The sequence below is a fragment of the Leucopleurus acutus genome (assembly GCF_964270905.1).
Source record: "Leucopleurus acutus genome assembly, chromosome: 3".
NCBI classification, from domain to species: Eukaryota; Metazoa; Chordata; class Mammalia; order Artiodactyla; family Delphinidae; genus Leucopleurus; species Leucopleurus acutus.
In genome coordinates this window covers 112,481,068-112,508,282 of record NC_139145.1, presented here as the reverse complement: position 1 = coordinate 112,508,282, position 27,215 = coordinate 112,481,068, and the positions used below count along the sequence as shown (strand labels likewise).

Below are 27,215 nucleotides of genomic sequence, written 5' to 3'. Positions count from 1 at the left end.
CCAATTACTAGTGGGAAGGTACAACTTTTTATATATTTTTGGCCCCTTGAGTTTCCTCTTCTCTAAATGGCTTGTTTCTTTTTCTTAGCAGTATCTGATATCTATAAATTCTGGATACTAATAGTTTTCTGGTTATGTTCCTTGCAGAGAGCACCACTGTCTTCTTGTGGTTGTAAGTCTTAGTCAGTATTGATTCCTATTCTTCTGTGTGATCTGTTTTTTTCCCTCTCTGAAAGATTTTCAGACATTTCTGTTTATTCCTGATGTTCTGTAACCTAATTTTACTGCTAAGAGCAAAGGGCTCAATTTATCATTTTAAGTAGTTTTTCATGAAAATAAGTACATAATGCTACAAAAAATCTAATCACAACAGACATACCTAATGCAGAAAATAACACTCCCAACTTTGATACTGTCAACAGTTTGCAGCACGCTTTTTCCCACACATGAACAGTTATTAAACGTTTTGAGTATTATACACAATTTGCTTCTTTTATTTAGCAATTTTTGGCATTTTCCTGTCAGTACTTCATTCTTTTTAACTGCTGCAGATGTTACATTTTATAGACATATTGGTTAGTTATTTCTTATTAATCAACATTTGGGCTGTTTCTAAGTTTGAAAAAAAAAGTTGCAACAAATACTCTTGGGTCCATATCTTTGTTCAGGATTAATTTCTAGAAGTGGAAGTTCTGGGTCCAAACCCAGAATATTTTGAATTTTAATTGATATTGCTAACTTACACTCTAAAAAGATTGTACCAATTTATAAGGCAGAAAATGCTATTTTTTTTGGATACTTAATCTAAATCTTTGCTAACGTGATGGGTAAAACATGTTTTAATTTTCATTTTTTAATTCTGTGAAGTTTAGTTTCTAACTTACTAATTTTGGTTTCTAGCAATATTCATTCTCAATTTATTACCTCTTTGAATTTTTAATTTTAGATATTATGTTTGATATTAGATTCTTTTTTGTAACGAGCAGCCAATTCTTGTTCTATCATTGTAACATCCCATGCAATCTCACTGAAGATCAGGAACAAAGTTTTTTAAGGTCTCAAACCTTCTCCTTTAACCACTGAAAAGGTAGTCTCGTACCTGCCTCTTTACTATCCCTGTGGAATATCCTGGATTTTTCAATTTATTGACTCCTAGTCTAAGTGAAGGGAATGTTTTTCAGAAGTGTGAGATAAAGTAATTCACAGTCCCTCTTTTGATCTAATTTAAATAACTGAATGCTAGCTCTTCTGTTTATAATCCATTTCTGACCTTTGGACCCATCTGCCTAACTCCTAGCGCTATATATAGGCTCTGGTTTCAGCTCATGCTACCAGGGCACTCTCCTACTTTGGGCTGTCTTGGTAGATATTCTAATTCTACCCTAGGCAGGTGCTGGTCACCTATTCTTGACTCTTGATGGGCATTCAGGAAGTTACAGCAAGAAATGTTTCACAGATGGTATCTGATACAGTCTAGTTAAGATTAATGGGGAATAAAAGTACTTTGCTTAGAAATAATTATCCATAGATCTAAAGTCAACAAAAGTCTCTACAACAAAAAATACATAATTTTGCTGGGGGAGGAGGAGGCTTGAAATAGATCAGAAAACACTTTCACATTAATTGTTCTTTTCATATACTTCAAATTTGTACTTAATGCCTTTCTCCTCCTGGACATCAGAAGGAACACCTGGATATCTGTAAAAGAAAAAGATGTATAATTAAATATTATGCAAATACACTACACATGCAAATAGTAAGAAAAATTTCAAACTCAGAAAGTTAGAAAATAAAAAGTATAATTCTTCCTTTCCTTCTAACTCCTAGTTTTTCTCCCCCAAACTAACCACTGTTAGCAGTTTCTCTTTTATGTTCCCACTCTTGTCACCCAGCTAATATGAAATTTCTTAAGAACTTTCTGCAAGTCTTACATTTGGTATCAAGTCTCTTGTGTGAGCAAAGAAAAAGTAAAACACAACCTTTAGCTGTTAGAGTGGAACTGAAGTTGTGTGTGGTGCATGGGGATTCTTTTTTTTTTGCTGTACGCGGGCCTCTCACTGTTGTGGCCTCTCCCGTTGCGGAGCACAGGCTCCGGATGCACAGGCTCAGCGGCCATGGCCACGGGCCCAGCTGCTCCGCGGCATGTGGGATCTTCCCGGACCGGGGCACGAACCCATGTCCCCTGCATCGGCAGGCGGACTCTCAACCACTGCGCCACCAGGGAAGCCCGGGGATTCTTGATTTGTTTAATCAGTGGACGCCACACTGCTCTAATTCCCCACTGTGTGGCTTATTTCATATCCTTTACTAGAATCACTGTTTATCTGATCTTTTCTACTCCTAAACTCACTTAGGTGTGTGTTTCCTTCAGCTTCTAAGTCAAAACCCAGGCCCTCCTTTGGGTATATACTTAGAAGTGGGACTGCTGGATCACATGGTAGTTCTACTGTTAGTAATTTGAGGAAACATCATACTATTTTTCATAGTGGCTGCATCATTTTACATTCCTACCAACAATGTACAAGAGTGCCAATTTCTCCACATCCTCGCCAACACTTATCTTTTGTAGTGATATTTGCACTTCCATGTTTACTGCAGCATGATCCACAATAGCCAAGACATGGAAACTACAGTGACAGATGAATATATAAAGAAAATATGTATACATACAATGGAATATTATTCAGCCTTCAAAAAACAAGGCAGTCCTGCCATACGCAGCAACATGGATGAACTTGGAGGACGTTATGCTAAGTGGAATAAGTCAGTCACAGAAGGACAAATACTGCATGATTCTACTTATATGAGAAATCTACAAGGGTCAAATTCATAGAAACAGAGAGTAGAAGGGTAGTTCACAGGGGTTGAGGGAAGGAGGAAACAGGGAGTAGCTGTTCAAAGGGTATATAAAGTGTCAGCAAGATGAGCAAGTTCTGGAGATCTTCTGTGTAACGCTGGCCCTACAGTTTACAATAGTGTATTGTACACTTAAGCATTTGTTGAGAGTAGATCTCATGCTGTGTTCTTATGACAACAAAAAAATTATTTTTCACTGAACACCACTGCCCCCCCCCCCCAACAAAAAAAACCCCAAACCCGGGTCTTCCACTGAAGGCTGTTCTGACCACTCTTGTCCACAACCCTAATCTTGGTGCACTTCTGTAGGCTTGTGCTGGCTGTATCCACTGTGCTGGAGGTGAGGGGACAGGAAGACTTGCTTTAGTCAGGCTTGTGTTTGAACCTGGTTCTGCTGTGTGACACGTAGCTATCAATAAAAAGTCTTCATCCTTATAGAGAATTTAGCACTGTGCCTGATATAGTAAGTGCTCTACAAATGTTACCCATTAATGATATTAGTTTGTTTTGTCCCCCTAACTATTTTCTAACCTCATCGTAGGCAGAGATAACATAGAAAACAAATTTAAGTCTCTTATGATACCCAACAGAATGCTGAGTAATAATAGGAATTAACCTTTTGTTGACCAATTAGAGATTATGCCATTTTGAAAAAATATATAATTAGAAACATGAAATAACAATAGCATAATAATATGTAAGAAAAAAAAGGGAGAATATATTTCAGAGGAAGAAGGTATGTTTCTATTTACTAACCATTTCCTAAGCTGTTTCTGTTCTACTGTTTTAGTAGCAATATAGTTTTTTCTTTGTTTAAAGAAATGATTTTACTAGGCCAACTTTAAACCACAATTTTACTTTCTTAGATGAGTCACCAAAAGCAACATTTACATTTGTGTGTGTGTGTAAAATTCTCAAGAGTATCAAGATTGTCAGCTAACAAGATAAAAGCAAAGTATCAAATCAAAGCTATTTTTAAAACCACGAATAATGATTTAGAAATAACTATGCTATGGGCTAGATATGGTCACTAGTCATGGTAATAATGTTTATTTTCTCTGTGAAACGAAAATTGAATTCTGCTTAAGATTAATTTTACTTTCCACAATATTCACATATTCAGTCTGTTTTAATAATGATAACTACCTCATAATCATAATTCCAAACTTTTCTGAAGAACAAACTGTCTAAGAGCAACCTTTGAACTCCAAGTTTAAGTCTAACAGGATTTGGAAATACCACCTATTTATTATGAACCACCCAGATAGATGGTCTTTTCTAGAATCTTCAAGCATTAAAGAAGCAAATGAATACAAATAATCATAAGATCTGAACTGACAAAGGAGCATGAGAATAATGCAGAGATGATTTGATGGAAGGTCTAAAATAGAGGTAAACAGAGTTCCTGGAACAGGTATCCATAAGAACCAAATCGTAACTAAAAATGATGACTCTATAGGAAGCACAAGCTCAGGAGGAGAAGGATCCACAAATAATATGGACAAATATGCCAGGATCCTGTTGGACAGTCAAGAAATAATGGGAACAGAAGAGGAAATGTCAACCCATCTAAATCCTACTTCAAGTGTCTACTGGTGAGGGGCATCTGTCCCAGCTCTGGAGCCAATTACTGCCTCAAAGGCCTCTTCTGGTCTTTAATCCTATTTGACTACATGGTCACATGAAAGGTTGTTAACCAGAAGGAGAAGTCTGTTTGGGGCTCATTAAGTGGGAAAACTGCTGCTATAAAATATTTTGCTCTGATGGTTTGGTTGGATCCTAGTGTGAAATAGTCTGAGACAGAAAGACTTCTTCCAGGCAAGATGAATAAGGGCAGATTAATGGACAGGCTGGCATGGTGCTGTCAAAAAAAATGATTGCATTGACAATGACCCACTGGGAAAAAAAGGGAGACACAAAGTAAAACCATCTTACTTCATTAATATTCTGCTTTCAGACTTCTACCACTTGTGGCTTCATCTACATTTTAATTTATTCTCTTCTTGCTTCACAGTAGTCCTCTTTCATTTTTATTTCATTATACTGGTGCTTTTATTACTGGGAAGTTTGGTGTCAATAAAAGATACTGTGTTTGAACTGAAACCTATGTAACCACAAGAGGCCTAGGATAGGGATAATGGAAGACTAAACAAAGTGGGTAGCTGTGGGGAAAGAATGAAGGGGAGTAAAGAATGATCAGAACTCATTTCTGGACAGTAGGGAGCAATTCTAAGTTGCCCAATGTAGAGAGATTTGGAAAGAAAGCTCCAGAATTGAGCAGTGTTACAGACGTCCAGGGACAAAGCATATTCTCTTTGCTTCAGAGGTTTCCTTTTTCTCTATTTCATGAAAGATTTATACTACTTCATCTCTCCCTTATCCCTTAGGGGATTCCCTCCATCCCATGTTAAAGAGGCTGTTACTACGTTGCTACAGGCTTGAAAGTACAGATGACTATGACCTGCTGCAGTGGAAGAAAGGACTTTTTGTTTTCTTCCATAGCCTTGTTTAGAATGTCCATTTTGGAGCAATTTCTTTGAATTTTGGCTTTGGATAGCAATTTCCTATCTCAGTCTATTCACCATTAAAAATTTCTCAGACATTTAAAGAAGAATTAATACCAGCCCTTCACAAACTCTTCTAAAATGTAGAAGAGGAGAGAACACTTCCCAACTCATTCTGTGAGGCTAGCACTATCCTGATAGCAAAACTAGATGAAGACGTTACCAAAAAAAACCTACGGACCAATATACCAATATCCTTATGAATATAAATGTAAAAATCCCCAACAAAATATTAGCAAATGGAATTCAGCAACATATAAAAAGGATTATACATTACTACCAAGTAGGATTTATCTCAAAAATGCGAGATGGGTTTAACAGAAAAATCAACTGATGTAATATACCATATTGATAGCATATTAAGTATTAATTATATATTTTGTCTTATTAATGACAAAACCACATGATTATCTCAAGAGACTCAAAATAAAGTATTTGACAAAACCCAATACTCCTTCATGATAAAAACACTCAATGAATTAGAATAGAAGAGATCTTCCTCAGTGTGATAAAGGGCATGTATGAAAGACCCACAGCTAACATCGTATTTAATGGATGCTTTCTCTCTAAGATCAGGAACAAGACAAGGATGCCTGCTCTTGCCATTTCTATTGAACATCATACTGGAGGTTCTAGCCAGGACATTTAGGCAAGAAAGAAAAGAAAGAAATAAACAACATCCAGAAAGAAAAAAAAGAAATAAACAACATCCAGAAAGAAAGAAAAAAAAGAAATAAAGAACATCCAGATTAGAAAGGAAGAAGTAAAACTATCTCTATTTGCAAATGATATATTCGGTATCTAGAAAATCTGAAGGAATCCATTTACAATTAGAATAAATGAGTTCAGTGAGGTTACAGGATACAAGCTCCATAAACAAAAATCAATTGTATTTCTATATATTAGCAATGAACAATCTGAAAATAAAATTAAGAAACAATTTGATTTACAATAGTATCAAAAAGAACAAAATATGTAAGAATAAATTTAACAATGAAGTGCAAGGTTTGTACACTGAAAGCTACAAAACATTGCTGAAAGAAATTAAGGAAGATCTCAATAAGTTGAAAAGACATCAAATGTTCATGATTTGGCAGTTAATACTGATGTGACGGCAATACTCTCCAAAGTAATTTACAGATACAGGGCAATCTATCAAAATCCTAGCTTGCTTTTTGGCAGAAATTGACAAGCTGATCATAAAATTCATGTGGAAATGCAAGGAACATAGAGTAGTCAAAACAACAAAGAACAACAAAGTTGGAAGACTAGTACTTCCTGATCACAAAAGTTATTACACAGCTGCAGTAATCAAGACAGTGTGGTTCTGGCATAAAGATACACATGTAGATCAGTGGAATAGAACCGAGTGTCCAGAAATAAACCCTCACATTTATGGTCAACAGATTTTCCACAGAGGTGCTAAGACAATTCAGTCGGGGAAAAGAACAGTCTTTTCAACAAACAGTGCTAGGACAACTGGTGTGCTACTTACCAAAGAATGAACTTGGACCTCTTCCTTATAGCATATATAAATTAACTCAAACAGATCATAGACTTAAATTAAGAGTTAAAACTATAAAACTCTTAGAAGAAAACACAGGAAAAAATCTCTGTGAGCTTGGATTAGCTAATGGTTTCTTAGGTATGAAACCAAAAGGACAATTGACAAAAGAGAAAAATTGGACTACATAAAAATTAAAAACCTTTGTGCTGCAAATGATTAGGAAAAGCGAAAGTCAATTAGGAAAGTGAAAAGACAGTTCAGATAATAGGAGAAAATATTTTCAACTCATATATCTGATAAAGGACTTGTATCCAGAATATTCAAAGAACTCTTAAAATTCAGTAATAGAAAGATAAATAACCAAATTTTAAAAATGGGCAAAGGATGTGAATTGATATTTTTCCAAAGAAGATACAGTATATAAATCTCAAATAAGCACCTGAAAAGTTGTTCAACATCATTAGTCATTAGGGAAATGCAAATCAAAACCACAATGAGATACCACCTCATCCCTACTAGGATAGCTATAACCACAAAGGCAGACAATAACAAGTGTTGGCAAGGATATAGAGAAACTGGAACCTTCGTATGTTGCTGGTGGGACTGTAAAATGGTACAGTCACATTATCAAAAGTTCAGCAGTTCCTCAAAATGTTAAACTATATGACCCAGTGATTCTTCTCCCAGATTATACCCAAGAGGAATGAAAATATACATCCCCACAAAAACTTGTACATGAATGTTCAAAACAGCATTACATTAACCAAAAAGTGGAAATAAATCAAATGTCTACTAATTGGTGAATGGATAAATAAAGTGTAGTAAATCTATACAATGGAATTCTTTTTGGCATGAAGTAGTGATACATATTACAACATGGATGACCTTGAAAACAGTATGCTAAGTGAAAGAAGCCAATTCCATGAAAGAAGCCAATTCCAAGAAGGACTTCATATTATATGATTCTGTTAACATGAAATATCCAGAATAGGCATATCTATAGAGATAGAAAATAGATTTAGTGGTTCCTAGAGCCAGCAGGGGAAGGGAATGGAGAGCGACTGCTAATGTGTACAGCGGTTCTTTTTGGATGGTGAAAATGTTCTGAACTTAAGATTGTGGTGATGGCTGCACAGCTCTGAATATACTAAAACCATTGAATTATATACTTCGAATGGGTGAATGTTGAGATGTGTGAATCATTTCTCAGGAGATGTTAATATTTTCTTTTCTAAGAGTCAAAGAGCCAGAATTGTATTTGTTTTAAGTTATCAAGGATCTTGAAGGGTCATAGCTTTGGAAAGAGGTCTAATCAAGAGTGACAGGGTTTACAAAGGTATTTAATATGAAGCTGATTCACACAGTAATCTATTCTTTTTGTTAGTAGCAAAAAGAAAGGAAAGAAATGAGGGATAGCAGAGATCAATATCCACATAATGTGAGAATCAGCCATCTAAGCGGTACAAGAGAAAATAAGGTGGGACAAAGAAACAGCTGATTTAAAAAAAAATATATATATATGAAATCAATGTGATTTTTCTAAGTAGTCACCTTTGGAGACTATAAGCAAAAGCCTGTACTTTAGCTGTTTAGAAACTTTTTAGAGTTCTTAGAATTTCCAGTTTTCCTTAGACCTAGTTAAGAGCCCAAGAAAATCAGTCACCAACTTCATTTGACTTGAGACCATTAACTATATTACTCTGTAAAGTAATATACTTTATTCTAAAGCTTGGCCATCCATTTATTCAGACTTGGCTCTGAATGCTGCTTTTAGGAGGCATTTCCAAAATCAAACTTGCACTCAAAGAATGACTGTTTTCAACTGAGTGTTTGAAAGAATGTGTTAAGAGCTAGTCTAAAAGTGTTGATATAATTAATCTTCTACTCTGCATAGCCAACAGCTGAAAAGCGCTTTTAAACTAAAATGTTTTCAAAAGTAGACAGTTTCATGCTAAAATCAAAGTAAACTACAGAGTAAATCAAGTGTAACATCTTCTTCCACCTCCACCACTAAGTTAGTTCCTTCATCTTTCACCTGAACTACTGTAACTGGTCTCCCTGCTTCACTCTTGCCCCCTCCAGCCCATTGCCCATAAACAGAAGAGTATCACTCTCTATTCAGAACCCTCTAAACCTGCCCTGGGTCTGATCCCTCTTGGTCTCCTCCTCGCTCACAATGCCCACCATGGCTTTCAGGTTCAGGCTTCTTTCTGCCCTCAGTTCTCTGCGCTAGCTACTTCTGGTTTCTGGAATGCTCTCCTCAGCCCTTTGTGTGGCTGGCTTCTTGCCATTTAGATCTGGTGTAGACATCACTCTTCAGAGAGGACTTCTCAGACTACACAGTATCTACCACATCACAGTATTTCAATTTACCACACAGTGACTCTTTGGATGTTTATCTATATTTGCCACCCTCCTCCTCTACTATAAACGATGTAATCTCCTGGAGAATAGTGACATCATCTGTCTTGGTAAACACTGTATCCCCAATGCCTAAGACAAAGTCTGATGCTAAATAAGCACTGATCTTACAGAATGAACTAATGCCTGTTCTCTAGATTTCAGTGAAGTCATTAAAACCTGAACATTCCCAAGTCTTCAACATTAAAACATATCCAAAAATTCCTATAGTTTTTGTCTATAAAACACATTGCTACTTCGAATTCAATCTGAAGAGACATTCTCTTTTCTATAATTCTTAAGCAGGAAAGCCAAAGGTGCTTCAGACCAATGAATAACATTTTACTTACTCTGGGATAAGTTTATATTTTTCCAAATCAATTTCTGGAAAAAATGTGTCACTTTCAAATTCCTGCATGATCCTTGTCACAAATAGTCTAAGATGGCCTGGCTTGTTCATGGCTTCCTTTGAAATAAAACAAAAGGCATCAATTTCCTTATTTATCTGCGTCAAAAGTTATAGAAACTCTAATATTTTTGCTTTAATTACATACTGAAGTTTGTACTAGATATTAGAGACATGCTACATATCTTGTTACCTCCAAAGCATGCTATTTAATTATCCTATTCTTTAGTTTGGGACCCTGCAAAGTATGACTTAGTTGGGAATGGCCCTAATCATTTATCAATAATTACAAGGGTGAGTTCAAACATACTCTGGGCTCTAGTTTGCTTCCATGAACTCTTTTTTTCATTTTAAGCATTCAATTTTGTCTTTTATCTTTGGTTGTTGTTTAAGAATTAAAAACCCCAAATTATCTAGTTACCCTCCACAGAAAAAATTTATGTATGTATATATGGATAGGATAGTAATTTCATGAGACCTTGACTAATGAAAATCCCAAGGGCATGCTTAGTACATATACATAAAATTTAATGCCTCAGTTTCTCAGCAGATAGTTACAATGCTAGTAGGTAATTTATTCTGTCTCTTGTTGCTAATGACTGCATTTGGCATTATATTGTTAATGACTTTTCTATTACTGCCTATAGTACTATTGATAGTTTATACAGAAAAAAAACTCCCCTGGAACAAATATCTTAAAATTCGAATACAAAGTCAGGAGTCCCAACTGCAACTCTAAGAAAGCAATAACTCTTGATTTTGAAATAGCTTTTGAAACAAAACAAAAACACATATACATATAAATTCAACTGTGTGTAATCCTTAAAATTCCATACAAAGGGCATAGAACAAATTTTACTTTTTATTTTCAATCCTATGGCTTACATTAAATCATTTATTCTCTTGCCCTGATCAAATCAGTATTCTACCAATTCTTACTATACCAAAAATTAGAAAAATTGAAGGGACTAATCACAGCAGCATTTGAAGATCTGTATCAAAGTTAATGATATATGGCCCAACTTTTCTTTTTCTTTTTTTAACATCTTTATAGGAGTATAATTGCTTTACAATGGTGTGTTAGTTTCTGCTGTATAACAAAGTGAATCAGCTATACATATATATATATACCCCCATATCTCCTCCCTCTTGCATCTTCCTCTCACCCTCCCTATCCCACTGCTCTAGGTGGACACAATGCACCCAGCTGATCTCCCTGTGCTATGCGGCTGCTTCCCACTAGCTATCTATTTTACATTTGGTAGTGTATATATGTCCATGCCACTCTCTCACTTCGGCCCAGCTTACCCTTCCCCCTCCCCGTGTCCTCAAGTCCATTCTCTACATCTGCGTCTTTATTCCTGTCCTGCCCCATGGTTCTTAAGAACCGTTTTTTGTTTTTTCTTTTTTAGATTCCATATATATGTGTTAGCATATGTATTTCCTTATTTATTTTCATTTTGGATGATCTGTCCATTGGTGAAAGTGGGGTGTTAAAGTCCCCTACTGTTACTGTATTGTGTTGATTTCCCCTTTTATGCCTGTTAGCATTTGCCTTATGTATTGAGGTGTTCCTATGTTGGGTGCATAAATATTTACAATTGTTATAACTTCTTCATTGATTGATCCCTTGATCATTATGTAGTGTCCTTGTCTCTTTAATAGTCTTTATTTTAAAGTCTATTTTATCTGATATGAGAATTGCTACTCCAGCTTTCTTTTGATTTCCATTTGCATGGAATACCTTTTTCCATCCCCTTGCTATCATTCTGTATGTGTCCCTAGGTCTGAAGTGGGTCTCTTGTAGACAGCATATATATGGGTCTTGTTTTTGTTTCTATTCAGCCAGTCTGTCTTTTGGTTGGAGCATTTAATCTATTTACATTTAAGGTAGTTGTTGATATGTATATTCCTATTACCATTTACTTAACTGTTTTGGGTTTGTTTTTGTAGGTCTTTTCCTTCTCTTGTGTTTCCTGCCTAGAGAAGTTCCTTTAGCATTTGTTGTAAAGCTGGTTTGGTGGTACTGAATTCTCTTAGCTTTTGTTTGTCTGTGAAGGTTTTGATTTCTCCATTGAATCTGAATGAGATCCTTGCTGGGTAGAGTAATCTTGGTTGTAGGTTTTTCCCTTTCATCACTTTAAATATGTCCTGCCACTCCCTTCTGGCTTGCAGCTTCTGCTGAAAGATCAGCTGTTAACCTTATGGGGATTCCCTTGTATGTTATTTGTTGCTTTTCCATTGCTGCTTTTAATATTTTTTCTTTGTATTTAATTTTGTTTTTTTTTTTTTTTTGCTGTACGTGGGCCTCTCACTGTTGTGGCCTCTCCTGTTGTGGAGCACAGGCTCCGGACGCACAGGCTCAGCGGCCATGGCTTATGGGCCCAGCCACTCCGTGGCATGTTGGATCTTCCCAGATTGGGGCATGAACCCGTGTCCCCTGCATCGGCAGGCATACTCTCAACCACTGCGCCACCAGGGAAGCCCTTTGCATTTAATTTTTGATAGTCTGATTAATATGTGTCTTGGCGTGTTTCTCCTTGGATTTATCCAGTATGGGACTCTCTGCACTTCCTGGACTTGATTGACTATTTCCTTTCCCATGTTAGGGAAGTTTTCAGCTATAATCTCTTCAGATATTTTCTCAGATGCTTTCTTTTTCTCTTCTTCTTCTGGGACCCCTATAATTTGAATGTTGGTGCATTTAATGTTGTCCCAGAGGTCTGTGAGACTGTCAGTTCTTTTCATTCTTTTTTCTTTATTCTGCTCTGCAGTAGTTATTTCCACTATTTTATCTTCCAGGTCACTCATCTGTTCTTCTGCCTCAGTTATTCTGCTATTGATTCCTTCTAGAGAATTTTAAATTTCATTTATTGTGTTGTTCATCATCGTTTGTTTGCTCTTTAATTCTTCTAGGTCCTTGTTAAACGTTTCTTGTATTTTTTCCATTCTATTTCCAAGATTTTGGATCATCTTTACTGTCATTACTCTGAATTCTTTTTCAGGTAGACTGCCTATTTCCTCTTCATTTGTTTGGTCTGGTGGGTTTTTACATTGCTCCTTCATCTGCTGTATGTTTCTCTGTCTTCTCATTTTGCTTAACTTACTGTGTTTGCGGTCTCCTTTTCGCAGGCTGCAGGTTTGTAGTTCCCATTGTTTTTGGTGTCTGTCCCCAGTGGCTAAGGTTGGTTCAGTGGGTTGTAGGCTTCCTGGTGGAGGGGACTGGTGCCTGTGTTCTGGTGGATGAGGCTGGATCTTGTCTTTCTAGTGGGCACGACCACGTCCAGTGGTGTGTTTTGCAGTGTCTGTGAACTTATTATGATTTTAGGCAGCCTCTCTGCTAATGGGTGGTGTCACGTTCCTGTCTTGCTAGTTGTTTGGCATAGGGTGTCCTGCACTGTAGCCTGTTGGTCGTTGAGTTGAGCTGAGTCTTAGTGTTGAGATGGAGATCTCTGGGAGAGCTATCGCCATTTGATATTACACAGGGCCGGGAGGTCTCTGGTAGACCAATGTCAGTCTCGGCTCTCCCACCTCAGAGGCTCTGGCCTGACTCCCGGCCAGAGCACCAAGACCCTGTCAGCCACACGGCTACTAGTGTTGGAATGCTCCTGCAGAGGCGGGGGGCAGCTGGGGCTCACCACGGGGACAAGGACACTGGCAGCAGAAGTTCTGGGAAGTACTCCTTGGTGTGAGCCCTCCAAGAGTCCACCATTAGGCCCACCAAAGGGCCTGTAGGCTCCATTGCTGGTTTGCCTCAGGCCAAATAATCCTGGCCCACCTTTTCTGTACAGTGTCAGATGGTAAACATTTTAGGCTTTGTGGGCCATATGGTTTCTTACCTTTGTAGGCAAAAGCAGCCATAAGCAACACTAAACCAATGGGCATGGTTGTGTTCCATTGAAACCTTATTTACAAAAACAGGCTGGTAGTCCCGAATGTTCTGTAAGTCAATGTGGTGTGAGGTGGATAATGCAAAAACCTACAGATTCTACTTCTTTATTATTTATATAAGTACAGATATATCAAATTATATAAATGTATTTAAGTACTTATATTGTTTAAAGAATACATTTTCAAGTGACTATGGTATTGAATCATTCAAAATGTGATCGGCACTCAGCAAAATAAACAACTTATTTTCTTAGAAATTCATTCTTGGCTGAAAAGATCAAATGAAAATGTCCATTTTCCCCCTATTACAAATGGAGAATGTTAAAGATTGTAGAAACAGGAACCCAAGAAACAGAGTTTTTATAATGCCACCTAGGATCCTGGTATACTTATTCCTAAAATAATTTGTGTTCATATATTATGACAAGCCACAAAGGGTAGGGGCTGATTTTTCCTCTCCATAAATGTAATCTTTCCTCAGTGTTATAAAAGAATTATAAAATTCTATTTATTATCCTCAAAAATTTTTAAAGCTGGAAGTCATCTGGTATCAAGAAAAAGGGATATTTTCTATTTAACACAGTGTCTTCTCTTATGATACGAAATCATGTAACACTTTCCCCCTACCCTCACTTTATATGAAAATTGTTGAGGGAAAGTCTTGTGCTTTGAACAAGTTCACATACATCTAGTCAGTGTATCTCAACGGAGCCTTTCCTCAGTAAGGGACATAATATTTATTCTAGAGGAAAAGATGATAGCTTAGTGTATTTAGGCACATCCAGGGAGGAGAAGACAATGCAGTGCAAGTACAATTCTCAGGAAGGATTTAGAATGTTTTTAAAATTGGAAACATCAACTATTTTGAATTGAAAATAGACTGGTACAGACCTAAAAACTTACTTTTCATTTAGTTTGTATGATAGTATCAAAAAATGAATAGTGCAAATTGGCAATATGTCTAACTTCCAGGAGAAATAACGTGCTTTCTTTGCTCATGGCTTAATTTTTTAAAGTTGAGATGGCAGGGAAGCTGAAAGAAAGAGGGTAGACTATTTCCTTATAGTCACAGATAACGTTACTTACCTTATAAACAGAACTGCCTCCCACTATCCAGACCATGTCCACTGTATTTGTTAATTCTGGTTGCTCAATAAGTTTTAAGGCACCATCCAGACTTTTGGCAAGAAAATGAGCTCCCTGTGGAGGTTCCCTGAGATTACAAGAAAGAATTACACATAATTTCTATAAACCCCATTCATACTAGTCAAATAATCTGACTAGGAGGCAGTAATTATAAAATTAAAAGCATCATAAATATGGAACCTTTCAATAAAAAGCATTTAACATCAGTATGGCTCATGGCCAATAATGCAACCCACATTTGTGTATGTATGGTCTACAATGAATCAAAAACAGAACCACTTGTGATACTGCATATTTGTGGTGGAAAAAAAATCACAACAGTAGTTGTTTCCAGAGGGATGGGGTAAAGATTCACTGGGAAGGGGCTTGAGGCAGCTTTCTGGGAGTGACAATAATGTCCTATATCTTTGATATGGGGTTACATAGGTGCATATATTTGTTAAAATATAGCAAATGTACATGTAAGACTTGTACATTTCATTGTACATAATATTTATTTCAAAAGAAAAAAACAGTAAAGTAATATTAAACTCTAGTTAATGAGATATATAATGAATTATTTAGGGGAAAATATACTAATGTCTGCAGTTTACTTGGAAAAGCATAAAAATAACAAGACTGATGGATGGTTGGATGGATGATAAAACAAGCATAGTATAAAATAATCTATGTGGTAGAATCTATGTTGTGGGTATACAGGTGTTTACTGTAAAATTCTTTCTATAGGCTTGACAGTCTTCAGATAAAATGTTGGAAAAAGAGTGATATGTTTGAGTGACTTTAGTTTGGAATGATATTCAAACTGTTAATAAGTGGTTACCTTTGGGGTGTGGGGAAAGGATTCTCATGTTTCAAACAATATAGAAATAAATGAATTATCAAAAAATGAGCACGTTATTACTTTTGTAATTAAAAATCCCAAAGGGGAAAAGTCAATTAATTTATTGTTTATATTGACTAGCTCAGTCTCTCCCAACCTCCAAAAATGTTATTTTGGTGAGAGTTTGCAATTCCCTTTATAAATGAAGAAACATGCAGAATTGGCTTTCAGAGTAATTAGACACAACAGAAATTACAATTCAATGTCAAGTTCTTAGACTGATGCTTTTAAAAAATAATGTAATTGCCTTTGAACTAGTAGTTCTAACAATGATTAACTAAGAGCTAATGGGGACTACTCATTCTCTTTGCTGCCTCCTTTCTCACCTTCTTGATATCTATTTGACTTACTTCACTCTTTGTCATCTCTCAAGAAGTTAAGATAGCACAAAGAATGTATTTTGATTCAAAGCTGGAAGAAGACATGGAGACTAGGGTGAAGCTAAAGGAGCCAAGGGATCCCCAAAGGTATCAGGGCAGTTGCAGTGACTAGGATGGACCAGGCAATTCGAGGGGAGAACTGAATTTAGAAGAAACAGATTTGGAGTTGGGGGGGAGAAGACAGTCTAGTTAATAAACCAAGTTTACAATGACTTTGAAAGAGTCAAGATGGTTTTAGTAACTGAGGATGTTTAAATCAGGACTGCTGACAGGAGTTAAGGTAGGATGTAAATTGTTGATTTAGGAACTGACATACAAGGAAAACCGGAAGAGGTATTCTAGAAGTAGGTGGATTACGGCAAAATGATTTAGAAGGTGGTATACGTGGTTGGTGTGGACTTCAAAGAAAGGGGACAATCTTTTTGTGAAGACTGTGGAACAATGGCTTGAGAATGATTCAAGGGATTAAGGTAAAGACTACTTCTTTGCCCTTTTGCAGTGAGTCTAAAAAGGGAAACAAAGAACAGATTAAGGATTTGTTTCAGATTTTAGATATAACAAAGACATTGAGGAAATGCTTCAGCACAGTATTGCTACTTAGTGGTATAGAAATGTTTCACAAGAAACACTTGACCCTAGATGGGCAGAAAATTAGCAAAAATTTGAGCCAATGGTTCATCAGCCTCTTCACAGCACAAATCCTAGAAACTAACACAATAAATACCATATGGCAAGCACTCAATATTGTTACTTATTTCATTGCTAAATTTTCTTTCTATAATTATCTCAATCCGATCCAGATTGGATTCCCTCACAAAGGACAGTTGGTATGTGGTAGCACACACACTCTACATCAAGAAGTGTGTGGCCATGCTTGATATTTTGCTTGTTACCCAGAATCTTGAATTCCCTGAGGGTTGGCATGAAGATTAAAAGAGATAATGCACATAGCAGGCACTCCAGTGATACTTCCATCCCTTTCCTTAAAAGCCCTATTCAAGGGAGGCTGCTTTCTACCTGATGGATAGCTGTATTACAAAGAAAATATCTAACATTTATTAAGTGCCTACTTGCTCTGACAAGTAGTAGGGTCAGGCAGTGCTTTATACTCATCATACCATTTAATGTTGCCAGCAGTCCAATGTAGGTACTATTATCCCTTTTTACAGATGAGGATGTTGAGGTTGAGGGATTAGGTTGCCAATAGTCACACAGCTAGGAAATGGTGGACCTAGGATTTGACTTCCAGCAGCCTGACTTTGGGGCCTGAGGGGCACTTCTTATTCAGACAATAGGCTTTCAACTGGTGGTCATGGGCTACAAAGGTGTTAGATTCTGGTTCCCTCAGGCCTCAGATGGTGTGGCCTAGTTTAGGCAGAGCCCTCAGACCAGTGTTTTCCGGCCTTGAGCTGCCTCATTTGATTACTCTGGGGTATTATATAAACATTATCCTTTCCATTGTGCCTGATGAAAGAGGATGGCAGATAGAATTCTGCCCCAATTTCCCTGAGGACTGTTGGGAAAACAGTTAAAAAGAAAAACCCTAGGCTAGAATCACATCTTAACCAGAATTCAGAAGTATGTTCACTTTAAGACCTTTAATACTCAGTCTTTAAAAATGTGATTTCTAACTATTAAAAATTGATTCAAATATGCTTCATCCTCATAACTGAATACTATGTGGCCACTAAAAATATTTATAGAAATTAATCTTTTAATATATTGAGTGGGGAAAAGGCAGGTTACAAAGTGTTGTTATGTGGGATGATTCTATTTTTATAAACTGACTACAGACCATTTATTCCATGAAAATTCTGGAACCCCTACTTTGCTAGGAGATATGCCAGGTGCTTGAAATAGAGATTTAAAAAAAAAAGCACTTCCTGTACCAAAAAGATTGTGATGGCAGGCAAAGAAATAGCTCAGCAGTGCCCATAAAAGTGAAAAGGACATGCACTGGGGATGTATGGAGGAGGCTAGATGGGCACAGAGGTTGTGCATCATCTGGCTGGGGTGACAGGAAGAATTCTCTTTGGAGTCTGATCCCTTAGCTGAGTCTTGAAGGAGGTAAAAGCATGAGCAAAACACAGAAGTGACAGGCCACTATAAATATTATTGAGGCTTACATTAAGGTTATTTAACACAAGAAAGCTCCAGGAAAACTGAGAGAGGAAAAGTAATCTGTGGTGAGGTTTAAAATACTAAAGGGCAGTCTAATAGAGCAAGGTCCTGAGGACAGAAACAAAATGGAGTCTAGAATAAAACAGTGGAGGCGGGGGAAGGAATTGATTTTAAAAGCAGGGGATTTTTCTGTCTCAAGATCGAGGGAAGGAAGAACAAAGTGATACGTTAAGGTGAAAATAAGATCATGAGCCTGTCCATTGTGATCTCATTAATATTAATATTTTCAATAAGCTACAAAATTATGTAATTTTGGTAAAATAGCAAGGACTGGGGGAGTAGGACCTGATATCTGTAGGGTACCTTCTGTGTGCCAGAAATTTAACATATAAAATATTAATTAACCCTCAAAATCACCCTAAGAAGTTGTCATTAATCCCATTCAGTAGGTAAGAAAGTTGAGGTTCAGCAAGGCTCAAGGTTAATAGGTGCCAGAACAGGTATTAGAAGCCAGGTTGCTAAGTCTTTGCTACACCAAGTATGTGAGTGGTGGGGAGAGAACTGAAGCTTTATGAAGAGAAGAAAGTTTTAATCACTGTGGAGAATATGATAGCACGACCATAAAAAATTATTCTGCCATGAAATGTTAGACAACTTCATGGACTGAAGACAGTTTACAACATCTTATATAATGCAGGCAATTCTGGATTTTCTAAAGATGCTGCCAAAGCTGCAGCATTGCAGTAAAACTTCTTTATTTGGTTTTTGGTTCCAAAGACTTTAAAGCTTATTCATGTTGTAGCATATATCAGTACTTCATTCCTTTTATTGTGGAATGATATTGCATTGCATGGATATAGCACATTTTGTTTATCCATTTATCAGCTGATGGACATTTGGGATGTTTCCACTTTTTGGCTACTATGAATGATGCTGCTATGAACATTTGTGTACAAGTTTTTATGTAATCATGTTTTCATTTCTCTTGGTTATATACCAAAGAGTGGAATTGCTGGGTCATATGATGATTCTATGTTTAACATTTTGAGAAAATGCCTGTTTTCCAAATGTGGCTGCATAATATTTCTTTTGAAGCCACAACTTGATTGTCTAGAAAGCTTTAGAAAGGCATTTTTCCTATACCTTATTAAGGGAACAGTTATGCAAAATGACTAGTATCTGGCAGCAAATTTTTGGATTACTTTGAGGATTCAGTTTCTTTTTACATTGTGGGGTGGTGGTGAAAAATTGAATATCTCTAAAAGCTTGCATGAGCAAGAGATTTACATGTATATATCTCCCCCCTTTTATTTAGGACCTAGCAGTGCCTGGCACATAGCAGGTGCTCAGGATATGTGTGGAACTGACCAGCAAGTAGGGAAGCAGAAGGAAGGACAAAAAATAACTCTAATTTTTTTCTCTAACTGGTATCCCTATTTCCTTGGTGTGCTTGGTGATAAAGATTTTAAATTTTCTCTCTGCCTTAAACAAAAAAAGTGAAATGCACCAACAAATGTTACATATAAATACATAAGAAACAACTGAATCCAATTACATACACCATAGGGGGGTCATAAAGAAGAAATAAGACTCATCATTTGAGGAGATATGCTGGCCCAACTGAACATCTACCCCACTGAGATTTCTTTATGTTTGTTTTAGCTCAAGCTGGCCATAAATAAACTTGAGTAGTATTAAAGAATGTTATTAAAGAGTCTCTGGGAATGGCAATACGGTCTGTGAATTTGGATTCTATGAAGTAAAGATATAATCAGAATATCCTAGCAACCAGGAGAAAGAGAAGAGCATGAAGATCGGGGCAGATGGCAAGATGCAGATCAACATATTCCCCATCACCCAAAGGCAATCAGTGAAATATTCTGGTATACTTTCTTCCAGGTTTTTAACCTATACCATTATAGGAGGGATTTAGGAGAAAATCTATATAAGCCTGAGTCCCCTTAGGCTACAGCTGTGTAGTGTTTTTCCTTCCGTGGTTGGATAGTCTTCAGGTGTTCACTTGCCTAGGCTATAGTACTGTTATTTAGACACTAATCTAGGTGTTGCTGTGAAGGTATTTTGCAGATGTGATTAAAGTTGATAATTAAATGACTTTTATCTGGGTGGACCTAATTCAAGGGGTTGAAAGGCCTTAAGAACAGATCTGAGGCTTCCTTGAAGAAATTTCACCAGCGGGCAGCAGCTTCAGCCCCTTCTGCAGAGTTCCTCCCTGCCCTTCCTGATGGCCTGCCCTACAGATATCTGGACTTGCCTACCCAGCCCTACAACTGTGGAATTCCTTGCAATAAAATTCTTTTATCTATCTATCTATCTTTCTATCTTCTACTGGTTCTGCTGCTCTGGGTGAACCCTAATAATACACATGGGAAAGGAATACTATGACCACCGTTATTAAGCAAGCAGTGCCCCAGGATGCTGCATTTTTTGTGTGATTATATTATTAGTTTAAGAGAGAATAATTACCATGCCAGTCCTAAACCTTCCCTTATGGTATAATTCAGGCTCCCCTCTCCCCCCCCACAGTAAACTCCTGCAAAACCCCTTGGGGTTCCAGAAGTTATTTTAGTGGGCTGGGACCAATGTAAAAAATAACAAAAAGAAACAAAATAGCAATCAGTTTGCACTACATGTAGAGTAAATGCCATGGAAGCCTTGGTGAAGGTAAAAGCACTGCAGTTGACTTGATGAAGAGTCTTAATGCTTTCACCTAAACTGCTTCCCCCTCCTCACCCTGCCAAGTCCCCAGGGCATTTCCAGGCATCCAGAACTATGTTGCCTAATGGTAAATTGGTAAACAGGAAAATTCCTCCCCCAGGCCAACTAGAGACACTCCCTAGAATTCCTAGGAAATGCTTCCATTTCAAAACTTTGAAAATTTTAACCTTCAGATGCTGGGTAAAGAACAAAAGCACAAAATATTATTTGGCTGTTGTGGTAAACTAGAAATAACAGGGCACAAGACTAGGACCAGTTTTTAGCCCAATCCTAAAATTTACATCTTATTGCATTTAGGGCTAGGTACAGAGAGGGGATAACCACTTAAGTTTGGCAAGTTCCATAACATATGTATTTTGATTTTACATGAAACTAGAAAAGTTTATTAAATTACATTATATAACTGATATTTAAGTCTACTGAATAATGGTTCAAGGAAACGTGCAAATCTACTATTACCATAGTTAGATTTAATGTAATTTGTCAAGGTGATGAAATCAGTCACTTGAGTAACAGAATAAGTTACTGTCATATGGCATAAATAACTGCTTATTTTCTGTAATCACCTTTATGATATCAAGTAGCTTCATCCATAGTTACATTCATACTATTTTATGTTGTCCTATACCTGACCTCTACCATAAGGAATGGAACATGATTTTCTTGTGGTGAATTTATGGTACAGTACTTACTTGAGTTCTCTACTGAGAACTATATTAATTCTGTCCTTTAATGGTCGATTCTTCTCTGGAATGGAGAACCAGGTTTTCCTACCCATAATCACCAAATTCTGTTTACCTGTAAAATCACACGCAAAAGATAAATATATTTTGGGAGTACACATATATATTTTTATATATTCATACATATATGCATAGATATGATTGTCATAGGGACACCTAGTGGATCTGCTTTAAAAAATTAAAATTTAAAACAGCTTTATCAAAATTTACCATTTGTCATCCATTATCTAAGTTTAGTAACTGTTATTTTCTTTGGCTTTAGCCAACTTATAACCAATATATAGTTTTCATCAACTGTAGTCATGCATATTATAGTAGTTAAGAGCAAAGATTCTGGGTTGAAGTGCTCAAATTGAATGTATTCTGTCATCTACTAGGCGAGTCATGTTTATCTCCTGTGTCTTATTTTCCTTATCTATAAAACGGAGATAATGGTAGTTCCTACTTGTAGAGTTGTTGTGGCGATTGAAGACTTACAATACTCAGCATCTAATATGTACTGTAATAACTGATATAACAGTATTATTCATATTTGCATACTTTATACATTTAAATTAGTCATTTTTTAAAAGACAGCTGCTTAATATTCCATGCAATTAGCTTAAAACATTATCAATTGTGCCTCTGTGCATCTAGTTCAAGTATAACGCTTCTATAAAAACTATACACATGTAAAGCTTCCATTTTTGTTTAATTACTTAGGAGAAAAAAACCCTTGGGAGTCAGGTATCTGGATCAAAGGAACATACTCATTTCTATGATTCTTGATATGTTCTGATAGACTATCAAAAGGACTGCATGTATGTTTTCTTTTTTTAATGTAGTTTTGTTTTATTACTTTTTAAAAAAATTTATTTAATTTATTTATTTTTGGCTGCGTTGGGTATTCGTTGCTGTGCGTGGGCTTTCTCTAGTCGCGGTGAGTGGGGGCTGCTCTTTGTTGCAGTGCACAGGCTTCTCATTGTGGTGGCTTCTCTTGTTGTGGAGCACGGACTCCAGGCGCATGGGCTTCAGTAGTTGTGGCTTGCGGGATTCAGTAGTTGTGGCGCACGAGCTTAGTTGCTCCGTGGCATGTGGGATCTTCCCGGACCAGGGATCGAACCCGTGTCCCCTGCATTGGCAGGCGGATTCTTAACCACTGTGCCTCCAGGGAAGTCCCTGTATCTGTTTTCTTAAAGAATCATCGTTAGTTTGATTTTATTTAAACAAAAACACTAAATTTACAAACTGCAAGTTGTAAGACTAAGCATTTTTCAGGTTTTGCTTCACTACTCTTACCAAATATTACCTCCAAATGTTGGAAAAAAATTTTTCCTCCAAGAACAAACAAAAAACCCCCTGTAATTCAGAGCACCCTTATACAATATGCACTATATTTTCAAAGACAGAGTTTTACGTGTTCAATAAGGAGATATCAACTATTAAAGATAATGGAGCTAATAGGTGAGGAATTCTGATGAGGAATATGGCACAGACCTGACCTAACAACTAAGGTAGAGATGATGAGTGAAGGACATAGGGAGGCGTTTAAAAAAAAAAAAAAGCCAAGACATCCTTGGTACCCTTTCATTCATTTATCCAAGTAATACTATATTTACTGAAAACCAGCAAACAGGTCAGGCATGGGATGCTCTTCCTATTAGCAGGCCATACTTAGGATTCTTGAGAGTGGTTCATGTCAATTTTTTAGCTTCAAGCTTTTGCCATCATGTCTCCAACTAGTGACTCAAGGGCCAAATTGAAGTACCTTTTATCTGTCCTGTTATAGTTATGCTGCATCTGCTCCTTTCTGATTTACTGTTTCCCTGTTTACTCTGCTATTCCTCCTCTAATGAATAAACACACATGTCTCTTAGGTTTTTTCTCCCTCATGCCCACATTCTTATCCTTGGTTATCCTCTTCTCTCCAGTGGCTCAATTCATCTAGTTCCCCGTGCCTGAAATTGTCCCGGATATACTACAAGCACTTTAAAATCATCATCATTACAGCTGCACACTATTCCCCACTCCTTTATTTTCCATGTCACCCAGACTCTCAAACTGAAAATCTGAGAGTTCATCTTTGATGCCTTCCTGCATCACCTTTAACTTTCTAATCTCCAAATTGAGTATCTTGTAACCGCTTTTTGGACTTTTGTCCTCTCCATTGCCATTCAGGCACTATCATCTCTTCCAGCAGCTATTTCAAAGGCCTGTTCTGGTTTCCTTTGCCAGCGCTAACCTCCACAGAAGCCTCTACCTGGCTTCCAATTTTGACCAATACCTGAGTTGTACGCACGCTCACATAAAATTTCAAAGAAATTAAAAAAAAAAAAAGTTTAATGAATCTTGGGAACTGCATCCTCATTTATGTTAGGACAAAAGGTCCCAGACTAACATGAAAAACTTTTAATTTAAGTAAAATTTGCACTGGTAAGCTTCCTTAGGCAAGACCCTTCGCAAAGTTGAATCACTTAAAAATCCCACATTACCTTCTACTGAAGAGGTTGTAGTCATTCTTTGGAAATACCTGTATTCATTCCTACAAGTTAGAGAAACACATGGAGTTACTCAGAATGGGATCCCGTGGGCTTCAGCTCTAACGCACCAGACAAACGGTGCGCTGGGGGGACCTCCAGGACTGGGACTTTGCTCTGGGGTAGGACGCGGGGGGAAAAGGCCTAGCGGGGCAGCTGGAGCGGGACGAAAATCAGTAACTAGCCGCCAGGCTCCTGACGCGGAAGGAAGTCTAAGCCTACCTCCCGCCAACTCAGGTCACGAGTCCGACCCCTTCTTTTCGCAGCGTCGACCCGGCCCGGCCCAGGTACCCCGATTAAGCTCCGATCCAACACAATCGACCCACCTCCGGCCCAGCAGGTACCTGAGCGGGGGCCAGGGCAGATCCCCGTTCTTGCCGATGCCCATGTTCTGGGACACAGCGACAATGCAGTTTAGCGGACGAACCATGATAGCAGCAGAAAACACTTCCAAGCTAGCACGTCACACTGACCACGGGGATTACCCGCCAGTTTGGCGCGAAATTTTGGCCACCCCGCCCCCTCAGTCCTATTTGTGCAGGCGAGACCCCGCCCTCGTCCCGCCCCCCGCCCCGGCGCACTGCAGGGTTGCGACGTGCTCGCGCCCGCAGACGCCCTGGGAACGGCGGCCGCGGGCTCGCGCTCCCAGCTCGACCTGCTGCCGGGCTGTGGCTGCGTGCTCCGCGATGTCGCGCCGGAAGCCGGTCTCTGGTGGCGCCGCTCCCGCCGGCCCAGGCCCTGCAAGGCAGGCGGTTTTGAGCAGATTCTTCCAGTCTACGGGAAGCCTGAAATCCACCTCCTCCCCAACGGGTACAGCCGAGAAGGCGGATCCTGACTCTAACTCCGCAGCGCCCCTAGCGGCCACTCTCCCGCCTCAGTTGCCGCCACACGTGGTGGGTTCGGTCCAGGGCGGGGCGGGGCCATCGGTGAGTGGGCGCGACCATAAGGGCGGGGGCGGTGCTTGTGGGTGGAGCTGGACGAGGCGGGGACTGTGCGCGAGAATATGCGAGATGGCTGGGCCAGGCGGGGAAGGGGCGGGGCTCAAGAAGGAGAAAGAGGGAAGAGGCAGGGCAGCATCCGTCCTAGGTGCAGTTCAGACATTTTAGTGTAATATTACACTTGGGGTAATAGATTTGAGGCTAAGGTCACACCGGCTCTTAATGGCAGACCTTAGCTCATTCTGATGCGGTTAGAGTCAAAGGATACATATTTTAATCTCCATCCTCTCCCCTCCCCCCCGTTTTTTTTTCTGGATTGAGGGTTGAAGAGGAGCATTATTTATTATTTGTATGTGTTTGGTTAGCTGACTAGACGAAAACTGCCGTTAAATCTCTAGTTTTTAAGGCTGCAACAGCCTTGCTTAGTATTTCAAGCGTTTATGGGTCAAAGTCATGTGCAGTTCCCTGGTGACTGTACCCCTTGTAGTTCAGGTTATAAAGTCTAATACACAATTTGGGTGGATAAAGTTTCTTAAGATGATACAGATGTGATGGCTAGTTGTATGCTTCCTGTTGCTTCAAAATCTTGTTCCCTTCATTTATGTTTCTTCCATAGATGATTGTTCTCTCCTGTCTTTGTTTTTTGACCATAGCCTATATTTTCATGAATTCACCAAGATTTTATTTTATGCCTACCATTTAGAGGTTATTTGGTGAAGGACTTAAGTTTTTGACAGGTTTTCTGCCAGCGTATAGTCCATAATCTTGTGGCATTTTCAGTGGTGAACATAAATCAAGTTTGAATGTGAAACAGTTAAATGACAATTAACATTTCAAAAATGATACTGTTTTAAATTATCTGTCTAAATTCAACTTTTCTAAATATTAGGTTTTTTTCTTAAAGGTATTCTATTTAACATAGGTAAGTAGGGTGATTCATAATCTGAGATAGGGGAAGACTGATCGAGTGAAGAAAAGTAGCAGCCTTGGTTCTAATTCTAGGAGGGCTTGAGGTGCTGAGGCTCATGACTTGCCAGTCTCCACCTTGTCTTTGAAGATGGTAAAACAGTTCACCCATAACTCTAAACAGATGATTCTATGAAGGGTGGATGGCAAGAACCTTGCTGTCATTCAGAAGTAAGGTTTAAATTATTTTGCATACATCAAGTTTTGAGATTAGAGATAATATCATTTTCTAACATAGGTTGCAGAAATCGATAGGAGTAAAAAGAGACCACTGGAGAGTGATGGGCCTGTTAAAAAGAAAGCAAAGAAAGTCCAAGAAAAGGAAGAAGGAAGTGATTCAGTAATGTCTGGGAACGCTGGTGAGTTCTGGGGCAATTTTTCTTCATTCTTACAAGTAATGACTCTGATATTCTCACATTCTCCTGAGGGCAGAGGAGACTGTTGGAGTATTGGGCCATTTTTTCCTTTGTGGAGAAAGGTCTCCATTGTGCTTGAGTAGACTAGCCCCTTCATAAGGGGCGGTGTGGGTAAGAGGTTGGGGGAGTGGAGGTAAGAGATGGAGTTCTGCAATTTGGCTGTAGTTCTCCCAATTTTCTCTCTTATTCCCTCTAGCAAATTTTTGTCTTGATTATAAACGTGAAACGTTCTTGTTATAAAAATTTCAAACAATACAGAAATGTAGAAGGTGGACAGTAAAAGACCTCATAATCTCTCCCTTTCAGTAAGGGCTACTGCTAATTTTTGGGGGTGCTGTACATTCTTCCAGGTTTTTCTGTTTATACACATCTATATGTACTCAAATAGACCCCAAAATAAGTTAACTAATAATAATATTTTATAAATTATATTATACTATATATACTAATTTGCAACTGTTTTTTTCCACTTAGCAGAACATTTTGAACAATTTTCAATGTCAGGACATGTAGATCTACCCTGTCCTTTTTAATCATGGAGCTGCTTTTTCTGTATGCTAAAGGGTTTTGGGTAAAACCACTATTCCTGAGCTGTTGGACTTCTAGGGGAGGCATTGGATACAGATGGTTGAGCAGATTTTTCTCTAGTTTTTGGCCTCAGACAATTTGTGATGGGGAGGACAGAAAATGCTTCTTTCTTCATTATCCCCAGGAATTTAGGTAAAGAAAACGAGACAAAACCAAAAAAC

At 38.1% G+C, this 27,215-nt stretch overlaps 2 protein-coding genes across 4 annotated transcripts in view; one reads left to right on the top strand and one right to left on the bottom strand.

Moving 5' to 3' along the window:
• Window positions 1-422: 422 nt before the first annotated feature.
• Window positions 423-24,883, bottom strand: DHFR (dihydrofolate reductase). Of its 3 annotated transcripts, none has more exons than XM_082836377.1 (6): window positions 24,802-24,883; window positions 24,102-24,151; window positions 21,580-21,685; window positions 14,711-14,837; window positions 9,678-9,793; window positions 423-1,698 (listed from the first exon to the last, which is right to left on the bottom strand). In XM_082836377.1, exons 2-6 carry the CDS (start codon window positions 24,124-24,126, stop codon window positions 1,620-1,622), a joined length of 453 nt encoding a protein of 150 aa, XP_082692503.1. In that variant the 5' UTR covers window positions 24,127-24,151; window positions 24,802-24,883; the 3' UTR covers window positions 423-1,619. The 3 variants fall into 3 exon arrangements, with proteins under 3 accessions (XP_082692503.1, XP_082692501.1, XP_082692502.1); XM_082836375.1 differs by lacking the exon at window positions 24,802-24,883 and adding an exon at window positions 24,473-24,632; XM_082836376.1 differs by lacking the exon at window positions 24,802-24,883 and adding an exon at window positions 24,491-24,632.
• The window catches only part of MSH3 (mutS homolog 3), a 183,914-nt gene continuing 181,484 nt past the window's right edge, over window positions 24,786-27,215 (top strand). The window contains exons 1-2 of the mRNA XM_082836378.1: window positions 24,786-25,072; window positions 26,289-26,409. Of these exons, the coding sequence (XP_082692504.1) occupies window positions 24,833-25,072; window positions 26,289-26,409 (361 nt within the window). The 5' untranslated portion in view covers window positions 24,786-24,832. The remainder of the gene's footprint in view (window positions 25,073-26,288; window positions 26,410-27,215) is intronic.